The sequence below is a fragment of the Alternaria arborescens genome (genome assembly GCF_004154835.1).
Source record: "Alternaria arborescens strain FERA 675 chromosome Unknown contig_7, whole genome shotgun sequence".
Lineage (NCBI taxonomy): Eukaryota > Fungi > Ascomycota > Dothideomycetes > Pleosporales > Pleosporaceae > Alternaria > Alternaria arborescens.
The window spans coordinates 1,199,159-1,212,753 of NW_021167862.1; the positions used below are offsets into that span (position 1 = coordinate 1,199,159).

Genomic DNA, 13,595 nt, shown 5'->3' on the forward strand with positions numbered 1-13,595 from the left:
AGCTTCGTTGCCATGTCCGAACTAGCAATGCAGCAAATGAATGCAAAGTTTCCGGTTGGTAGCGAGTGGCCATCTATCGCCGTCCTCCACGAGCATGTGGCCAATGAGCAAACTTCTCCTACCGGCCACAAGACTCTATGGTCTTAACAAAGGGCTTCTTAGAGTATGTGTGGTGAAGAATGTACTGCTTGCGTTCTAGGTCTCGTACTCGGATAATACGTGGGCATATAAGATGGTCGTGGCCCACAGTTGCTCTGGTGAATAGCAGCACTACACTTTGACCAGAAAATCATCATCTAGCATTCGCTTACCACGTTGTTTAATCTTTTCCCGGTTTGCCAGAAACAAGGCCGAGACACCATCGCGATGAAGTACACACTTACCGCCATAGCCCTTGCGGTGACAACGATCGCTGCTCCGACTAATCAAGCACCCGACTCATTCAAGATCACTAAAGTCGTCTCTGGCGGCTCCGGTTGCCCCCAAGGCAGTATCGATATCAACTGGACTGACAATGGCATCTTGCCCATCTGTAAGTCTCCACAACACTGGTTTACTCATCCTCGTTCTCGTATTGATTATCACATGCAGACTTCAACCAACAATTCACAGCCCGCGTCGGCACCGGGAAGACGGCAGAAGACTCGCGAAAGAACTGCCAAATCAACCTCGGTCTCGAATTCTCCCCTGGCTTCTCCTTCGCCATCTTCAGCGCGGACTACACCGGTTGGGGCGACCTTGATAGTGGTGTCACTGGTGTCGTAAAGTCAACATACTACGTCTCTGGTCAGCAAAGCCAGTCGTCGTCAGCACTCAGCATCGACGGTCCGTTCCATGGCAAATACTACAAGCAGGATAATGTGCCCGCTGCAGTCTGGTCACCCTGCGGTGGTGATGCCCTTTTCAACATTAACAGCGAAGTAGCGCTAACACCATTTGCTACACCGGCTAATGGTGTGCTCGCTGCAACGCGTGAGGCGGGTCGCTTTACGTCGAATTTGTACGTTCAGTGGAGAAAATGCTAGTAGTATACGTGTAAGAAAGCATCGTGGTGGAGCCTGTAGTTGTAGATCGTCCTTGGTGCCAAGTCAAGATATCAAATTTTCTCCTGATTGCGAGAGCTCTCAATTTTGTTGACTGTGCATATGCGTCTTATCGGTAATTTTGCATATATTTGTGTAACTTGCATGTTACTCGACGCATGACGCTGTGACCAATAAGGCGTTCCACGGCATACCTAGATCTGCAGAAAATGTGGCGCGTATGCTGACACAAGAACATCTTATTCTTGTAGACCTTCAACATCAACTCATCGCCCAAACCATTTCCGCGACGCTCTAATCGCCCTGCCATTGCTTATCCACTACCCCATCTCTTGTTGTCTCAGCAAGACGTATGCAGACGTTGGCGATAGCGGCCAGACTGCATGACCCGCTTCACTAACGTGATCATCATACCCAGGTAGGTCGATACGAGGAGCCCTAGCTTCGACGATAATGCTGAAACCTTTTAGTGATCCACAAGGAAACTCCACAGGGTACTCGGGAAGAGGTTCGTCCGTTGCGAAAGGCGTAAACTGGGCACAAACTGGGCAAACTAGTCTGAAAGCCGATACATCGAACGCTAGTCAAGACTTTTGCAGTCGCGCTGTTGGAACCCAGCTCCAGCCATGTCAAGTGCTGGTCCCGCTGTTAGTGAGAGTAATCCACTTTTCGACGGAAGACCCCAAGGTGGCTCCGGCGGGGTGTTGCGGCATGTACACACACATGATGCACACGATGCTGGGCAGACGGTAGTGGTGTTTAGTATATCACCCGTACCGTGAAGACCCTACCTCGGATGATGACGAACTCGTGATGGACTAATCGCCGGCTCATCTGGGCAACACCTCCATCCGCTAAGCCCCGACCCTAAAATCCGCGAAAGCTCAGCCAATTGATTTTACTGGGGAATGGACGGTGCAAGCCTAATCTGCTACTCGAGCCCCGCGATTCTGCTGCTGCAAGTGGGGTCGAGGGTCGCAGCCAAGAAAAGCCAGATGCTACAAACCCACTAAGAATGTGCCACCATACAGTAAGCGTATTGACTACCGAGGATAAGGCAAGCAGCGAGGTAGTCGCGCGAATGTGGCGACTCGACTTGTTTAAAGGCACCCTCACCCGTCGTGCCCATATCGGACAAACCAATACCTACATCATCATATCTCCATAGCCTACTACATTAAACACCAATATGTCTCCAGGAAAAGTCTCAACCCTCGATTTTGAGACGTTCTATAACATTGTCGATGGCAAGCAGCGCAGCTCAGACAAGATTCACCATGGTATCAACCCCGCGACTGGTCAGGAGCTCTGGGACGTACCAATTGCGAGTGAGCAAGACCTGAATGACGCAGTTGCGGCTGCGAAGAAGGCGTTCCCCGCATGGAGAGATACCCCGATTGAGAAGAGGAAGGAGCTGCTCAACAAGATTGTGGAATCATACCAGCAACACAACGATGACTTCGTCAACCTACTGTGCAAAGAGTCTGGCAAACCGGTACGTCGCAACAATCACTAGAATATTCCGAGCGCTGTGCTAACATGCGAACAGAGAAAATTCGCTGCCATCGAGGTTGGTGCCGTTGCTGGATTCATCGGTCACCATTTGACACTTGATGTGCCATCTGAGAAGTTTGAGGATGACGAGAAGACAATCTACACAGAGTACACGCCTCTCGGTGTTTGCGGTGCCATCTGCCCGTGGAATTTCCCTCTCGTCTTGAGCACCGGAAAGGTCGCGCCAGCTCTCATGACTGGAAACTGCATTATTGTCAAGCCCTCACCCTTTACACCTTACACGGCTTTGAAGTTTGTCGAGCTAGCTCAGGAGATTCTGCCACCAGGCGTTCTCCAAGTAGTTGGCGGCAACAACGAGCTCGGTGTTCAGATGTGCCAGCACCCCGACATTGCCAAGATCAGCTTTACCGGCTCTATTGCTACCGGAAAGAAGGTTATGGAGACGTCTGCAAAGACTCTCAAGCGCGTCACACTCGAACTGGGTGGCAACGATGCCTCCATCATTCTTCCTGATGTCGACATCAAGAAGACAGCACCAGAGATCGTCATGGGTGCCTTCCAGAACAGCGGCCAAGTATGCGTTGCTACCAAGCGAATTTACATTCACGACTCCATCTACAAGGAGTTCCTTGAAGAGATGGTCAACTTCACCAAGTCCATCAAGATTGGAGGTCCAGACGACGGCGACAACCTGCTCGGACCTGTTCAGAATCAGATGCAGTACGAGCGCGTGAAGGAATACTTCAGCGACAGCAAAGCCAAGGGCTACAAGTTCGCCGCTGGTGAGCCCGACGTCGGCAGCGGAAAGGGTTATTTCATCAAGCCAACCATCATCGACAACCCACCAAACGACTCCCGCATCATCCAAGAAGAGCCATTCGGTCCCATCGTGCCCACACAGCCATGGTCCGATCTTGAGGAAGTCATTGCACGCGCCAACAACACAAACACCGGTCTTGGTGCTTGTGTCTGGGGCAAGGACGTCGAGCAGGCACAGAAGGTTGCGCGTCGCCTCGAAGCCGGCTCAGTCTTTGTAAACTCATGGGAGAAGCCGACACCACAAGCGATATTTGGAGGACACAAGGAATCTGGAATCGGCGGCGAATGGGGCAGGACCGGTCTTCTTGCGTACTGCAACCCACACGTCATGCATGTCTACAAGTCATGATATGACCATGTGGATGATGGTGGGGAGATCAGATAGATGAAATGAATTGACGATCATGACCTAGTCAATACAAGAATGTTTTGAAATGCTTGAAATGCTTGAGTACTTTAACCTGTCGGTGATATGGCGCCATTTGTTGAGCGAAGGAACATGAAGCATTTGATAACCGGTGGCTTTCATACAATCGTCTGTTCGCATGGTGTTTGTTCCTAAAAAGGTTAGCTGACATCTACCTCTGACAGGCTTAGCGCTTGGCACCCCGGTCGCACGGATTCCGCATGAAGCTTCGAACCTGGATGTCGGACCTACTGTCACGTCGCATTGTGGCACCTTACCCACAGGTAACATCATTGCTTTGCTCTGCGCCGCATCAGCCCACTGTTCGTTGACTTGTCGTTCGTCAGACCAGCGGAACGGTTAAAGTCGTTCTGTTTCCGAGGTATCTTTGCCCTTGTAATGATCTCCAGGATGGCGTTTCATGGTTTCATGAAACAATGCTCTCTCAAGGAACCGGCTACCCGCCCAAATTTGACCCACCATGCAGAATCCTTCCAGGCGCATTGCAACAGTGGCTGTTCTAGTATAAGATGAATTCGCATCCGCCGCCATCATGTTTCTTCACTCCATTCGGTCATCTTCATTCCCTACATACACACTCTCTCTCTATCTTTTCTTCTCTTCAGACTCTACTGGAAGCGTGCTTCCTGACATTCTTTTCTTGAAATCCCACATAGAAGCTTGCTTCTTTTCCAAACCTCCATCAACCGAACACTTTTGAATCCGAACCGAACCGTCCCAATCGAAAAGTAGCAACCATGCATTTCCGCGGATCCTCCATCTACTTCGGCATCGTTGCCCTCTCCTCGACTTCAGCTGTCCTTGGAGCCGTCGCTCCCTACGGACAATGCGGTGGTAACGGCTTCCAGGGCGAGACCGAGTGCGCTCAAGGCTGGTCTTGCGTCAAGAGCAACGACTGGTACAGCCAGTGCATCAACGGTGGTGGAAACGCCCCGGCTCCTCCTGCTGCTACTGGCGTCGCGCCAGCTCCCGTCATTCCTTCTGCCGCCCCTGTACCGTCGATGAACGCTAGCGAGCCCGTCGCCGCCCCTGTTGCGGTTGCTCAGCCTGCTGCCACCGGCGGTGCCAACGGCTCTGCTCCTGATGTTGCCGGAACCGGTGCCAACGGTGCCAAGTGCTCGCTCGATGCTGCATTCAAGTCGCACGGCAAGAAGTACATCGGTGTTGCTACCGACCAGGGCGCACTCAGCAAGGGAAAGAACAAGGAGATCATCGTCGCAAACTTTGGCCAGGTTACTCCTGAGAACAGCATGAAGTGGGATGCCACCGAGGGTACCGAGGGCAAGTTCACTCTCGACGGTGCCAACGCGCTCGTCAGCTTTGCCACGGAGAACAAGAAGCTCGTCCGCGGTCACACCACCGTCTGGCACTCTCAGCTTCCCACCTGGGTCTCTTCCATCACTGACAAGACTAAGCTCGAGGAAGTCATGGTTGCTCACATCAAGAAGCTCATGAGCACCTACGCCGGCAAGGTCTATGCTTGGGACGTAGTTAACGAGATCTTCAACGAAGACGGTTCTTTCCGCTCTTCCGTCTTCTACAACGTTCTCGGTGAGAACTTTGTCGCTACCGCTTTCGCTACTGCCAAGGCCGCCGACCCAGAGGCCAAGCTCTACATCAACGACTACAACCTCGACAGCCCCAGCTACGCTAAGACCAAGGCCATGGCTAGCAACGTCAAGAAGTGGGTTGCCGCCGGTGTTCCCATTGACGGTATTGGTTCCCAGTCCCACTTGTCCGGCAACTGGCCCATCTCCGACTACCCCGCTGCTCTCAAGCTTCTCTGCGAGTCTGCTTCCGAGTGCGCCATGACTGAGCTTGACATCAAGGGCGGTGCTGCCGCTGACTACAAGACTGCTGTCACTGCTTGCTTGGATGTTGAGAACTGTGTTGGTGTTACCGTCTGGGGTGTTAGCGACACTGACTCTTGGATCGGCGCTGCTGCCACTCCTCTGCTTTTCGACGGCAGCTTCCAGGCCAAGGAGTCTTACAACGGTCTCTGCTCCGCTCTTGCTTAAATGCACAGGGTGAGAATGAGGGCATCCGATTAGATCTATCAGCTTAAGATAGACAATTTGGTGCTTGAAAGAGGTGTTTGTTTCTTGTAGGAGATGGGATGAAATTCTACCGTATATATATATCTACTTTGCTAAGATGGTAAACTCCATCTTCCAATTGATCATTTTATTGAATCATACCTAACTGCATGGGTCTATGCCAGAACTTTGTGATGATGAAAGGGTATCAGGTTGCGTTTCGATGACATTTACGCTACGCCCAATCGTAGACTGACAGCCCTTCGATGAGCCTCCAATTCTTCAACGCGCGCAAGTTCCATCACAGCAGGTCCGACATTTTCAAGTCCTTGCCTAGTAAGATGGGAGCTAGTAATGTGCTTAACATAAGACGCCAGATTGACGCCCGAATATTGCTTGGCGTATCCATACGTTGCTGGTCAATGTTAGCAGGGCTCTTTGAAGAAGTGTGTGGATGTAACTTACGTAGAGAGTGGTTGACACCAGCAGAGTAATCGCCAACACTTTCAGGGGTCCATTCACCGATGAAGACACTTCCAGCGTTCTCCACCATTTCGGCTACCTTTTCTGCCTCGTCGACTTGCAAGATAAGATGCTCGGGCGCATACTGGTTGCTTAGCTGCATAGCCTCCTCCATCGTGTTCACCGCAAGTGTGAAAGAGTGTTCGATTGCGCCACGAACAATATCTACTCGTGGCAGAGCAGTGGCTTGCTTATGGAGCTCGTCTTCGACTGCGTCAAGCTGCGCTTCGTTCATCCCGACTGCAATCAAAATGACCTGAGAATCAACACCATGCTCTGCTTGGCTGAGAAGGTCAGATGCGACAAAGGCAGGGTTGGCATTTGCATCCGCGATGACGAGTACTTCGCTTGGCCCCGCAGGCATATCGATGCTTACACCAGCGTTTGTGTCGTTGGAAACATGCATCTTCGCTGCCGTGACAAACTGATTTCCGGGACCGAGAATCTTGTCAACTTTGGTAACGCTTTCAGTACCGTAGGCCATGGCTGCGACAGCTTGTGCGCCACCAGCAAGGACAATAGACTCTGCACCGACCTTGTGGGCGCAGTAGACAACCTCCGGAGTCACTTGACCATTGGCCCGCGGTGGTGTTGCAAGAACGATCTTCTTGCAGCCAGCAACCATGGCAGGCACACCAAGCATGAGCGCGGTAGAAGGAAGCACAGCGGTTCCTCCAGGCACATACAGACCGACCCTTTCGATTGGTCGAGCAAATCGTGAGCATACGATGCCGGGCATAGTCTCTACTCTTAACGGCTTGTCCTCTTTCTGCGCAGCGGGGAATTTTCTAATGTTTTCAAAAGATACGTCGATAGCTTTGGCTGTCTCAGGCGCTATTTGCATAAGTTCTGGAGGGAATGGTGCTCTCAGTACAGGCGATGTCAGTGATGTAGCTTTTTCGAACTTGTGCGTGTACTCTAGCAATGCGGCATCCCCTCGAGTCTTGACTGCCTCGATGATCGGCAGACATATATCTAGAATCTTTTGGGTCGAGCGTTGAGATGGTCGTTGTAGCGCAGCGTTGACAGTCTCGGACGTCTCGTTTGCGGTCACGTAGCGCTTCATGGCAATGCGACCATCCTTCATACCGGCGGGATCATCCTTGCTCTTGGGTACTGAAGCAGCTTCTTTGACCTCCTCTTTAGTCGGTCCGTTCGTTGTACCGTTCGTTGCACCGTTGGTCGCTGCTGCTGCTTGCGCGGCAAAGGCTGGCTTTGCGTCACCCTGTCGCCTCTTGACCTTGATGCTCTTAGCGTCAAGGTTGCGCTCAACATCCTCCAATGTTACACCAGATGCAACGCACTTGGTCAGCGCAAAGTAGAAAAGATCGGCAGCCTCGAACGCGACTTCTTCTTTAGTGTTCGCGTCGCAGAGCTCAGTGGCTTCTTCCAGTATCTTGGCTCTCAAGAGTTGTGAGTCATTGAAGAGGCGCGCAGTATATGAGCCTTCGGGCGCTGAAGCTTCTCGGCTTTGGAGTGTCTTCTGGAGTTTTGACAAGCCGGTGTACTCGCCGAAACAGGTGGGAGTTGCAAGGTGGCAGAACCCTCTGCCCTTCTGACGCACTACAAACTGCAAGCAGTCGCTGTCGCAGTCCAGCGCTAATGACACCAACTCTTGGATATCCCCACTGCTTTCGCCCTTGTACCATAGCCCTCGCTTTCGGCTCTGGTATACACCGCGACCGGTCCTCAGGCTCTCTGCGACGCTCTCTTCGCTGCTGTATACAAGTCCGAGAGCAATTCCTCGCTCATCGGTGACGAGAGTTGTGAAAAGACCGTCGGATCGGTCGCTCGTTGCGTTGGCCATGAAGAGCTTCGCGACGCTCAGTGCACTCGTCTGCTTCGAGGGGTCGACTGTGAGGTTTTCGGCAGAGATGATGGGTATCGCGCTGAGTTTTGAGAGGCGTAGGGCGCTCTCAATGTCTGGGTTCTTGAATGAGACGAAGACATTCGGTCGGTCTGCTCCGTAATCTTTCAGCCATGCTTCCAAGTAGCCAACGTCGTCGATCTGGTGGGCGTAAATGTCCACCTGTGTACCTGAGATGGCTTCGATGATCTCTTCCTTTGTGTTTCCTGGCAAGCACAGGACTATCCTGTCCTGGTCGATCTTCAAGTTCTTGAGCTCGTCCAATTGCTGGCGAGTAACGAAGACCTTGGCGGCGCCGGCGTCGAGGAGGGAGACGATGTCGTCAATGGATGTGATGGAAGCAACGTCCAGGTAGTTGGCAAACCGGCCTACAGATTGCTTCAGGTGGGCGAGGGCCTGGTCGATGGTCTCGTCGGTGACTCGTACGAATACATTGCCGATAAAGGACAATGCTTGAACATCAAGGCCTTGGGTCGGTTTCGTGTAAGTGGCTAGGTCAATTGCAGCGACCAGATTCGGTGCCATTTTGTCTAGTTTGGTGCGATTGGGACTTCGGAGAGAAGTTTGAATCACAGTACATGTGTCAAGGTGTGAGTCGTGAGTAAAAAGTTCCAGAACTAGCAGATGCCAAATCGCGGGGCGATCCGCCCCACCATGATGACGCCTTCAGTATCGACGCGCTTCACTCGCGTCGCATTGCCCATAGACGTCGGATTCTGTACCATCTGCGTCGCTACGCTTTTCACACACATAAAAAGTACAAGTACAGTGCCAACTGATCTCTCAACTTTACCCATCTCAGAGATTGTAGCCCACACTTGTTTTTTGCTGGCAAAACGTACATGCCGAGGTCTGAGTTGAAATATTACTAGCTCAGAAAGCATAAAGTCCAAGTTTGAGTTCTTTGACACAGTCCTGCGCGTCAGTTAAGATCTGAACTTACAATAAACATTGGACTACTGACACCCGGCGAATTACGTCTGACCGGAAAGATATTCCAGCCGGATGGTCGGAATTGTGCGACCCGGATTACTATATAATAGTACCTGTATGTACCCCACCTTGCCTGACCACTGACATAGGCCCAGCGAGTTTCGGTTACATGCATGTCTTCGTACGAACATAAAAGGATCAACTGATTCCCGCTCTGACCTATTCATTCAACTACCAAAACATCAGTCTGAACCTGTTCTTCTATTACAAGCATGTCCTACTCACCACCAGACTCCGCAAAGCCCTTTACCCTCAACGTCTCTGACCAAGACATCTCAGAGTGGCGCCAGCTTCTTCAGCTCTCAAAGCTCGCTCCTGAAACTTATGAAGGACGACAAGAAGACCGCCGCTTTGGCGTATCCCGCAAGTGGCTCTCTGATGCAAAGGACTACTGGCTGAACAAGTATGATTGGCGTGCACAAGAGAAACATATCAATTCGTTTCCAAACTATAAAATGCAGATCGAGGATGTCGATCTACATTTTGTCGCTGTCTTCTCTGAGAAGAAGGACGCAATCCCCATCATCTTCATGCATGGATGGCCAGGAAGCTTCATCGAGTTTCTACCGATGCTGACGCTGGTCAAAGAGAAGTACTCCACCAAGGACCTACCATATCATCTCATTGTACCTTCCCTGCCTGGTTACACTCTCAGTACTGTACAGTCGACCGAGAAGGAGTGGAAGCTGGAAGACACCAGTCGTGTCTTGAATCAGCTGATGCTGAACCTCGGCTTCGACAAGTACCTTGCGCAAGGAGGAGATGTGGGCAGTTTCACATCGCAACAGATGAATAGGTCGTACGATTCATGTGTTGGGATGCACCGTAAGTCAAGGCCATACCCGTGGGTTCCGCAGTTCTGATGTGCATCAGTAAACATGATGACCGGTCTCCCACAACCAAACGAAAACACTTCCATAAATGCTTTGGAGAAGAAATCGCTGGATCGTTCGATAAAATGGCGCGCAACTGGAACGGCGTACGCACAGGAGCATTCAACAAGACCCAGTACCATTGGTAACGTGCTAGCATCAAACCCGCTCGCACTTCTTGCATGGTAGGGTCCATTCTCTTCATACTGCAATGCACTGACTAAGGCCAATTAGGATTGGCGAGAAGTTCCTGCAATGGACGGACGAGGACCCTTCTCTTGATACAATCCTCACGGATATCTCTCTCTACTGGTTTACGGAAAGCTTTGCTCGTTCCATCTACCCTTACCGTGAGCTCTTCGGTGCAGGAGCAAAGGACTTCAAACAAAACAACAAACCTGTCGGTTTCTCTTTCTTTCCCTATGAGCTAGCTCCAGGTATCAAGAGTATCATTGAGAAGGAAGTTAATCTGGTGTTCTACAAGCAGCACGAACGCGGTGGACATTTTGCTGCTTTGGAGAAACCCAAAGAACTCTTGGAAGATGTTGAGGAGTTTGTTAGCAAGGCTTGGAAGGTATGAGGTTGAAATAGCACTCAGAGTCGTGTCCAATGCGTGGAGAACGGCTGACATGATCAAGGGATCCGCTATATCGTCGAGATTGTAGAAATGCAATCGTCTATCCGCGGAGGGTGAATCCTACGGGAGCTGTTATTGCTTTAGAATTGGGTTGCACTATAGCTCTTATCTCTCAGGGGATGAAAACCTTGCGAATAAATACTGTTCCTGTTTCACCTACCACAAGTCGCTTGATGTCCGCGCGTCCAGCATCCCTCCCGACCACCGCAATTTGGGTGCAACGCCGACTTGTTTTCAAGAGGCTGTTTAGGTCCACCCTTCACACGGAGATCATTGCTGATTTAGCGGCAAAACTCCGCACATCGGCGCCACTGTTCCGCATGGCGCAGCGTAGCGGTATTGTTTGCCTCCCAACTCTCAATGATGCAGGTGTCACGATCGCGCTCCTAGGGCAAGACACCAAATCGGACCGGATCTCCAAGAGGGCTAACCACCCGTATGAGAAACCCCCCGGAGCCCTGAGCAGTCTCTCTTTCTGCAACCCTGCATCTCTTTGAACATATGCTTTTTCTTGCTGTTTTTGATGAATCAAAATGTAGAGAATTCGAAGCGCTATCTTTGTGACAGTCTGTATATGTTCTCTTGTTATTATTGTAGCAGAACGAGGGCGACATTGTCAAGTTCGCTGCATTTCAGGGAGCTGCAGCCCGGGATGTTTCTACGACTAGGTACAGTCGCGACTCCGTTAGCCCCGCTCCAGCACCATGATCGGCAACACATTCGGCAGCTTCCAGACTATGGAATTACGCATACGCAAGGTACTGTTAACCGTCGGCAATGCAACGAGAAACAAAACAACGCTCGAATAAACGTAGGATCACGTGGATTTGCCTGCGTTGCCTCGGTAATTCGTCACCTTACCCTAGCTTTTCGCATGCTTGCCATGGGTTTTCAAGTCACCAAACATCGTTACGGCATCCACGGGCGGCACGTCCCTGCAGCTGCACGACAGAGCAACCCCATATTATGCCCCAGCTTCTGTTATTCGTTTAGTCTGCCCTGATCAAAGAGAGAAACACTAGTGATGTACCATGACGGAGACCCAGTTTTCGGTAGAATAAAGAGAAGAAGCATTCCCAGAGTCTTGGATGGAGGCTAGGAACCAAGCTTGCTCATCAATTTATTGTCAAGATGAAGCTCGAACAACCACTGCAGTGTGCACTGCTTAGTGCATCCTCCGTCTTCGCCGCTCCTCAATCATACCCCGCGAATGGCACGACACCAGCTGAGTTCAGCTCAAAATGTGCCGATGTTGCTTCTAAACTCGCTGTCGATGGTGCTTTCGTACACACGGCCGAGTTTGTTGCTGCCGGCACAAACTTGACACTCCCTCTATACGACCAGACATGCGCTGAAGCATCGCCGCCTATCACAGCAGACATTTGCCGCGTCGCGCTTTGGGTTTCGACGTCCGAGCGTTCTGGCCTCAATATGGAGGCATGGCTTCCGGCCAACTGGACAGGACGATTCCTCTCTGGTGGCAATGGTGGACTGAATGGCTGCATCAAATACGAAGATTTGGCCTACGCGTCTGGTCTGGGATTTGCGGCTGTTGGAACCAACAATGGTCACAACGGCACGAGCGGCAAACCGTTCTACAACAACTCGGATGTTGTGGAAGATTTCGCATACCGAGCGTAAGTAGTCTTCCCCCATACTTTTCGTGTTTAACTAAACAACTACAGCCTTCACACTGGTGTTGTGGTCGGAAAGCAGATCACCGAAGACTTCTACGGCAAGCCGCACGACAAGTCCTTCTACCTTGGATGCTCCACCGGAGGAAGACAGGGATTCAAAATGGCTCAGGACTTCCCAGACGATTTTGACGGTATTGTTGCGGGAGCACCAGCCTTCTCTTTCAACAACCTCACTTCATGGAGCGGACATTTCTACACTCTCACGGGCCCAGCAAATGCTTCCACTTTCGTCCCCATGTCAAAGTGGGCGGTGGTGCACGCTGACGTCCTGAAGCAATGCGACAAACTTGACAACTACGAAGATGGCATCATCGAGGCTCCCTTGCATTGCAAGTACGACCCTTCTGGCTTAGCTTGTGCTGAAGGCAGCAACACCACTACCTGCCTAACACCAGAGCAGCTCGAGACCGTGAAGGCAGTCTACTCGCCACTCTTGAACGACAACGGAGACCTCGTATACCCCCGTCTGCAGCCCGGTGCTGAGCTTGGCGCAGCCGCTGTTCTCACGAACGGACAGCCCTTCCCGTACACAACGGATTGGTTCCGCTACGCTGTCTACAACGACCCTACCTGGGACCCAACGACAATCAGCTCAAAGGACTACGACAACGCCGCACGACTGAACCTCTTTGGAATTGAAACCTTCAAGGGTGACCTGAGCGGAGTGAAGGACCGTGGCACTAAAGTGATTCACTGGCACGGTGGTGCCGACTTCATCATCTCATCTGAGAACTCACCTCGGTACTACGAACACGTCTCTTCTACCATGGGTCTTTCTTCCGACGAGCTCGATGAATTCTATCGGTTCTTCTATGTCAGTGGAACTGGTCACTGCGGTGGAGGAGATGGCGCGCATGCCATCGGTCAAGGTCTTGGCGAGATCAACGGCTACGAGCCCAGTCACAACGTACTGATGGCTCTGATCGACTGGGTAGAGAATGGAAACGCACCCGAGACACTGATCGGCACAAAATTTGTAAACGACACGGAGGCTCTTGGGGTTGAGTTCGAGCGTGCGCACTGCAAGTTCCCTAAAGTCAATCAGTACCAGGGCGGCAACCCGAATGTTGTTGAGAGCTGGGAATGCGTTAACCCATAGATCTGATCAAATTATGATAGGGGTAAATGTAGCAAAAGTGAATCGAGACCCCTATTTCACATTCAATA

The 13,595-nt window shown here is 51.4% G+C and overlaps 6 protein-coding genes across 6 annotated transcripts; 5 read left to right on the top strand and 1 right to left on the bottom strand.

Moving 5' to 3' along the window:
* Positions 1-366: 366 nt before the first annotated feature.
* On the top strand, positions 367-1,025 carry AA0111_g4170 (hypothetical protein; the record flags this gene model as incomplete). The annotated part of the gene is made up of 2 exons (XM_028650140.1): positions 367-532; positions 592-1,025. The coding sequence occupies 2 exons, from the start codon at positions 367-369 to the stop codon at positions 1,023-1,025; spliced, it is 600 nt and encodes a 199-aa protein (XP_028508614.1).
* Positions 1,026-2,232: 1,207 nt separating this feature from the next.
* On the top strand, positions 2,233-3,726 carry AA0111_g4171 (hypothetical protein; the record flags this gene model as incomplete). The annotated part of the gene is made up of 2 exons (XM_028650141.1): positions 2,233-2,538; positions 2,593-3,726. The coding sequence occupies 2 exons, from the start codon at positions 2,233-2,235 to the stop codon at positions 3,724-3,726; spliced, it is 1,440 nt and encodes a 479-aa protein (XP_028508615.1).
* Positions 3,727-4,541: 815 nt separating this feature from the next.
* On the top strand, positions 4,542-5,822 carry AA0111_g4172 (Endo-1,4-beta-xylanase; the record flags this gene model as incomplete). The annotated part of the gene is made up of 1 exon (XM_028650142.1): positions 4,542-5,822. One exon carries the CDS (start codon positions 4,542-4,544, stop codon positions 5,820-5,822), a length of 1,281 nt encoding a protein of 426 aa, XP_028508612.1.
* A 248-nt stretch (positions 5,823-6,070) lies between these two features.
* On the bottom strand, positions 6,071-8,754 carry AA0111_g4173 (Histidine biosynthesis trifunctional protein; the record flags this gene model as incomplete). The annotated part of the gene is made up of 2 exons (XM_028650143.1): positions 6,071-6,255; positions 6,306-8,754. 2 exons carry the CDS (start codon positions 8,752-8,754, stop codon positions 6,071-6,073), a joined length of 2,634 nt encoding a protein of 877 aa, XP_028508613.1.
* Positions 8,755-9,434: 680 nt separating this feature from the next.
* Positions 9,435-10,674, top strand: AA0111_g4174 (hypothetical protein; the record flags this gene model as incomplete). The annotated part of the gene is made up of 3 exons (XM_028650144.1): positions 9,435-10,047; positions 10,096-10,279; positions 10,329-10,674. 3 exons carry the CDS (start codon positions 9,435-9,437, stop codon positions 10,672-10,674), a joined length of 1,143 nt encoding a protein of 380 aa, XP_028508610.1.
* Positions 10,675-11,862: 1,188 nt separating this feature from the next.
* On the top strand, positions 11,863-13,527 carry AA0111_g4175 (putative feruloyl esterase; the record flags this gene model as incomplete). Its single annotated transcript, XM_028650145.1, has 2 exons — positions 11,863-12,368; positions 12,417-13,527. 2 exons carry the CDS (start codon positions 11,863-11,865, stop codon positions 13,525-13,527), a joined length of 1,617 nt encoding a protein of 538 aa, XP_028508611.1.
* Between the last annotated feature and the right edge of the window lie 68 nt (positions 13,528-13,595).